Genomic DNA, 6601 nt, shown 5'->3' with positions numbered 1-6601 from the left:
TGCTGGGTCTCTAGCCCTGACGTCGTAAGGATCAGGAGACGAGATGCATGATCTTGACCCGACGGGAGAAGAAGGCCCGGCATGATTGCTCCTGTTGCGCCTTCCAACCCAACGGCGGGGCTGAGGTTGAATGACTGCAAGGGGATCGGATCAAGCACAGCCATGTGCAAGGTAGAGGGGGAGGAAGGAAATGATATCCGAGAAGCTCGTTCATACCTCATGGGGTGCGACTGGGAGCAGCCATTCATGGATGTCGGGATAGTGGATACCTCCAGGCCTCCATCCATGCTACCCTACACCATTCCAGTAGGGTACAAGATCGAGGTGGTGAGAACCAGCAGCCCAAGCAGGTTACCCAACAGGACGACAGAAGACCTCATTCTTGAGCATGACTGCACAGGCGACAATCGCGGCGAGTACACGTATGTCAGAGATGCTGAGCTTGGAGGATCTCAACATGGAGTCGGATGGAGATGCTCTTTGATCCTCCAAGCTCAGCTTTTATCTGTGCAGGAAGTGAAGAGTCCGTGACGGGCCTGGTCTGGTCACTCAGTCTGCGTACGATACTTCTGTACTACTGTAGTCAGAGCATGGTACTACAACAGTACCGTACAACGGTACTTGTCGCCTCATTCTCATACCCAAATATTTAACTTAACTTTGAGTAAAGAGCGCACTACTACCTTCTCTTGTATTCGTGACTTTTTTTATCAGAGGTACCAGAGAAATGCAACGACGACGCAAGGGCTCTATCATACACAGATCGTCACTGTCTGTCATAATGACCTGAAAGAGTCGAACTCTGATGACTTGTTGTACTTCAAGAGGTTCGTCTCATCATGGGGAGTTACAGAGAGCAGAGAGCCAGTGACTTTCCTTTGCTGAACGGCATGAATAAGGTCCGACTCATCGCCTTGCTCGGTTGCCTGTTGTGGCAATCGCAGCCATGCGGGTCAGATGATGGGAGCAGGATATGGAGAGTGGTTGGAGACGGGGCCGTGGTTCTGGTGGAGGATGGCGACTCAGTTGTGTCTGCGAGGGAGATTGTTGCGACACAGCGTGCATGGTACTTCTTATCCTCGGAGCTGAACCTTCGAGACAACAACAGATGGCGAGTGCGAGTCAGAAGCTCTGGCTCTTGCGATCAGCCCAGGTTTGATGAGTCGGCTCCCGACGTCATGCTGCGATGCAAACAGCCGGCCCTTGACGCGTCCCCTGACGACAAGTGCGCAGGGATGCAGGGAGGTTTCACGTTGGGGCTCTTCCATGCCCTGCACCCCTGCTCTTCGGAGCCTTCGATCGTGTCCTTGGATGTGGAGGAAGGATGGGTCCATCTCGAGGAAGGGGCTGCTGCTTGCAGCTGTAACATGGCAGCTCTCAAATCCTGCGAGGTGCTGTCGTTGCTGGTTCGCGGGAACTTCTTTGAGGAGCAAGAGACGAGCTCTATCGTAGCGGCGGACTTGTTCTATGAGGAGGCAGGGGAGGAGACTGATGTCGGCGCAAAGCCTCTCAGTGGCGAGGACGCACCTCAGATGCTGGATGTCAGCGGCGATCGGGCCCAGCAGAGGATATTGAGAGAGTTGATGGAGAGAGGAGAGGGGTCCAGCGGGGAGAGTGACGGTGGGCAGTGCCATTGTTTCGACTTGAGAGACGTTTCTGGATTTCTCCTTGGCAGAAGCTTCATCCTTGCTGTAGTGGGAGATGATTTCTTCATGGCCAGTCCCTCCTCTGTCAGAACGTTTCCTGCCGTCACCGCAGACAAAGGCAACAGGAGGAGAACATGGTACATTACGAATGGTCTGTTTGTCATCGATGCTCCTGGTCATTCAAAGGTAGCATTTTTTCTTCCCTCTCTTACTCTATTTCTTGTCTCCCTCCTCCCTCCTCCCTCCTCCCTCCTCCCTCCTCCCTCCTCCCTCCTCCCTCCTCCCTCCTCCCTCCTCCCTCCTCCCTCCTCCCTCCTCCGTCCTTTCCCCTTTGATCCTCTTCTTCGCAGCTTTCTAACATGTCTTGCCACTGACTGCAATCATTCCAGTTCTCCCTCCCGGTGTCTCTCCTCGAAGAATCAATATTTTCCTCCTTCATAGACTTTCTCAACACCTTGACAACTGCCTCTGATCAATCTCGGCGCAGACACACGGTGGAACCAGCGGCCTTGACATGTTTCGATGAGAGAAAACTTGAAACTCAAGGCGTCGTGCACGCTGGACGCCTCCTTGAGTTGTTCCTGCGGAACAAGCGCCAGCATGAGAGCAAGGAGGAGGATGAGGGGGGAGCGAGGGGGGAGGGTGGAGGAGGGACTGGAAGGGGGGAGTCGATCGTTGGGCTGTGGCGGAAGAGGAAGAGGAATGCCGACAAGATCATCGAGGTGCTGCTGCTGTTTGTCATTCTTCAGTCATGTGGAAGGACTGTGGGAGTTATGTGGGAAGTTGCGAGCGAGTTTGTCTTGAGTATCTTACGGGCTGACCTTTGAGTGCTACAGACGGAGACTCAGCGCTTGCAAGCGCAGATGCGAAGGATTGCAATCCAAAATAACCTCATTTTTGAGGTTGTTTGATGGAGACGATGATGGAGATGATGATGATGATGATGATGATGATGATGATGATGATGATGATGATGATGATGATGATGACCCTTCGGAAGGAGATGAGGATGGAGATGAAGATGAAGATGATGTTATCGTTGTCGTTGTGTGTGTTATCATCTGAGTGACATGGACCTGAATATGATTATGGTATGCCCATGTCTGATGATCCGATCAATCTGGTTCCTACCAATATCTTTCCCTTGTGTTCCCTGCCTGCGATATTTTCATCTGCTCTGCTCCCCTCATTTTCTTCAGTGCTCCTTCCATTGTCTGCTTTGTGCTTGCTAACAAGTATTCTTGACATTACTTTCCTCCTGTTTCATGATGTTTGATGTCGGCCTGCGATGTTTTCTCTTTCTCTTCTCACGTGTCTGATCTCTCTCCACAGATGATTCTTTCAGCATGGCGGTGGGAATTTCGAATACAACCGTGTTCATCCTGGAGAGTCAAACCCCCGATGTGAAGAAGAAATCATTGCAAGAGGAGATGAAATGTTGATCTTTGCGGCAGGTTACCATCATACCCATCGAAGCGATTGAGAGTGTTCGAAGTGACCACGGGACAGACGTTGAAGTAAGAGAAGTGCTGTCAAGGATTTTGACATTGTTGTGATGTGCAATAACAACCGAATGGCCTTCTGCTATCACCTCGGTTCTGAGTCTTGTCTCCACAGATCTTCGCTGAGAACAGGAGCATGGCAAGACTGAACGTGAGGGGAGTAGCAGAAGAAGAGCTGAAGGCGTTTCATGGAACTCTGCTGAGGCTTCTCAGCACAAACAGCACAATGAGAGCAGCGGGGATGGGAGAGGTAGGGAGCTCGACGCTGACTGATGGAGGAGAAACGTGCATTGAGGAGGACAAGAAAGAAATCATGGCTGACATTGCCCAGTGCGTTGCTAACGGGTGTGTTAACAAGTCATCTCTGCCATCCTCCTCCTCCACTGCGTGCAAGGATATCTTGGCCCATTCTTCGTTGCAACATTGCATCTTGACGGAGAGCTCGAGCATCGCCCTCGTCTCAGATGCTCTTGTCCTGATCAAGTACGACCAGTCCCTCGAACCTTGTGCCCTGTTCTGCCTTCCTGTCATGGAGATGACAATCACACACGATCGTGATGGTGTTCACTTGCAGCATCGCACTCACGATATTCACTTGCCGCATTCTGCCATCAGCGAGAGTTACGATGTGCAGAAGTTGCTCCTTCGGGTGCAACAGATGTACAAGGAAAGTTTGCCACCTCTTGCAACAACTGGGAAGGAAGATGAATTTAACGACAGTTCCTCACACGTACCTCACCGTACATCTCTCTTTCGATCGACAGGTCTTGCACCCTGAGCTTTGTTGCCTGTCTCTGATTTGTGATGTCAGGCTTTAGCGATGAGCGCGAGAAAGCTGAATTCAACAAACTTAGAAGGTCTTTCTTTATTGCTTGTTCTCACCTCATCAAGTGTGAATTGATTTTGAATGTGTGCTTTTCTCTGGTTTCCCCTCCCCTTTCCCCCCCCTTGACTCCTCCTCCTCCTCTTCCTCCCTCTTTTCTCCTCCTCTACCTCCTCCTCCTCTTCCTCCCTCTTTCTCCTCCTCTACCTCCTCCTCCCTCTGTCTCCTCCTCCCCCTCCTCCTCCCCCTCCTCCTCCCCCTCCTGCCCTTGCTTCATGTCACTGTCACCATCATCATCGCTCGCTTTCCAGTTTCATCTCCTCCTTATCATGATACAACAGCGACATTCTTAGCTGTATCGGGCTCCAAGATGAGAAACGAAAACATGAAGGATCATCGTGGTTATCGTTTGTCAGCAATGAATGTAATCTTACGATCACCCTTCATGTTTGTTTCTTACCCTTCAATGCAGCCTCCTGTCTTTCTCTTTCACGTGTAGATCTCGTCTACTGCGTGGGAAGTGTTCGACGATGCTGCAACCTCAGAAGTTTGTCTTCGATAACATCAGAGGTGTACAAATCAGATGTATTGTACATACTGCAAGAAGACGGCACGAGTGAAGATAGAACAGTTGATCATTGCAGTTGCAACATCACGGTGAACAGCTCTCACTTCCACGTCAGCGAGTTGAGGAGCTTCTTCGACCTTCTTGCCAGAGTGTCGGGCGTGCACATGATCCGCAACGACATCGTCGGCAAAGACAGCAATCATACAGATGTCATCATCACAACAAGAAACAGGTCAAACAGAAGACAGTCCTCGGAGAACACTACTTGCCAGCTTCTAGTCAACACCATCAACAACATGGCTTGGAACAAGTCGACCATGCTCTTGACCAAGAAGGTCTTACATGCCACAGTGAAGCTCGCAGTACAAGTCGCGTCATTGCAGCAGGAAGCATGCTCGAGCGAAAACGCATCTACTTGCATGTATCCCTCTCCCTCCCTGAACGTCTCTCAGCTCCTCAACACGTCTGTCATAGTCGACATGCAGCTCGTCGGCGATCACCAGATTCTCCTCCTCCACAACAGCACCCTCGTGTTCATCAAAGTCGAGCACGCGGCCGCCATAAGCTCCCTTCCCCTCCTCCTCCTCTCTGACATTCGGATCGACGAGCGCAGCAGGACCTTCGACTTTCTCTCCCTCCACGTCGTCGTCTTCAGCGTCTCCTTCCTCCGCTTCCAGCCGCAGCGACTTTACCTCTTCCTCTACAACCTCCGCTCCTCGATCAGAAGCCTGCAGCTCGAAGCTGGTAATGGACATTCCCCCTACCCCCCTTGCTTCTCCTCCTCCTCCTCTCCTCCTCCTCCTCCTCCTCCTCCTCCTCCTCCTCCTCCTCCTCCTCCTCCTCCTCCTCTCTTCCTCCTCCATCACTTCCTCCTCATCACTGTTCTGCAGTCGACCTGGAAATCCCTCCCTCTCTCCGCACTAGCGAGCTCCTCGACTTTCTCCGCAGGCGGGAAGTGTCAGAGGAATACGAGGAGTACTGCAGGCGGCGCGAGCTTAACTCAGCATGGAGCAGATGCCAGCAGTGGATGGAGGAGATGGTGGGGGAGGAGGGAGACAGGATAGTCTTCTTCCTCCCGAGTAGGAGGAGGCTAGTGGGGTTGACGAGGAAAGAAGTTTTCCTGGCTGACAGCTGCGGCGATGAGTCAAAGCCCTCGATCGTGAGGTTCGAACTTGCGGAAGTGAAGAAGGTAGAGAGGGACAAGGTATGGATAAGGGGAGGAGGAGCAAGAAGGAGAGGAGGAGGTAGAAGGAGGAAGGGGAAGAGGAGGTAGAGGAGGAGGTATGAGGAGGAGGAGGAGGTAGAGGAGGTAGTAGAGAAGCAGCAGCAGCAGCGAGTGGTTAACAGGGGAGGAGAGGAGAAAAAGAGGAGGAGGAGACGGTGTCGGGGGCACAAGAAAGGAGGCAACTGATTGCTGCAGCAGGGAAGGATAGCGATGAAGAACGTGAGAGGAGAAACTTTGATGACGGTGGAGGAAGATGAGTACAACGAGGAGGAGAAATCGCGCCTGTTGTCCATGATAACTCGTCAACCCACAACGGAGGTAAAGGAGGCGACGAGGGAAGAAGCGAAGGAAGAGGTGGAGGTGAAGGTGAAAGAGGAGGGAGAGCTGTTGAAGGGGCAAGGAGTCGGGCACAAGTCCCAGGGACCTGGCGATGGAGGAGGAACGGTCGGAGACTTGTTGGTCAGCAGGGTCGGGGGGAGGGCAACGATGATGTCCATAGTGGGGAAGGAGAGTGCGGTGGCACTGCTAGAAGATGCTGTGCTCCTGGTCAGGGAGAGCACGGGAGAGGAGGTGGAGGTTTCGTATGAGGAGGCAGAGCTTGCAAGCGCAGAGCAGAGGGTCGTCGTGATGAGCAGGAGGGAGGAGACGGTAGGTGGGAGGTTTGAGATCGAGGTGGACGACTTCGAAGCTACGGAGCTGGGCAAGTTGCTGGCAGGTGAGGTAGGAGGAGGAGGAAGGAGGAGGAGGAGAAGGAGGAGGAGGAGGAGGAGGAAGGGGGGGGGGGGAGGAGGAAAAATCTGTTGATGGTTACCCCTTCCAGAGCTGCAGAGAGGATCG

General features: G+C 52.7%; 1 protein-coding gene across 1 annotated transcript in view; it reads left to right on the top strand.

Moving 5' to 3' along the window:
* Positions 1-890: 890 nt before the first annotated feature.
* Positions 891-6601, top strand: part of GUITHDRAFT_145318 (hypothetical protein) — a gene marked incomplete at both ends in the record, with an annotated part of 6381 nt that continues 670 nt past the window's right edge. Inside the window, 10 exons of the mRNA XM_005823868.1 lie at positions 891-1832; positions 2036-2368; positions 2483-2548; positions 3101-3163; positions 3264-3912; positions 3960-4005; positions 4313-4395; positions 4471-5283; positions 5430-5743; positions 5963-6479. Of these exons, the coding sequence (XP_005823925.1) occupies positions 891-1832; positions 2036-2368; positions 2483-2548; positions 3101-3163; positions 3264-3912; positions 3960-4005; positions 4313-4395; positions 4471-5283; positions 5430-5743; positions 5963-6479 (3826 nt within the window). The remainder of the gene's footprint in view (positions 1833-2035; positions 2369-2482; positions 2549-3100; positions 3164-3263; positions 3913-3959; positions 4006-4312; positions 4396-4470; positions 5284-5429; positions 5744-5962; positions 6480-6601) is intronic.

This window comes from Guillardia theta, assembly GCF_000315625.1.
Source record: "Guillardia theta CCMP2712 unplaced genomic scaffold GUITHscaffold_101, whole genome shotgun sequence".
NCBI lineage: Eukaryota > Cryptophyceae > Pyrenomonadales > Geminigeraceae > Guillardia > Guillardia theta.
This window is presented reverse-complemented; position numbering and strand designations above follow the sequence as displayed.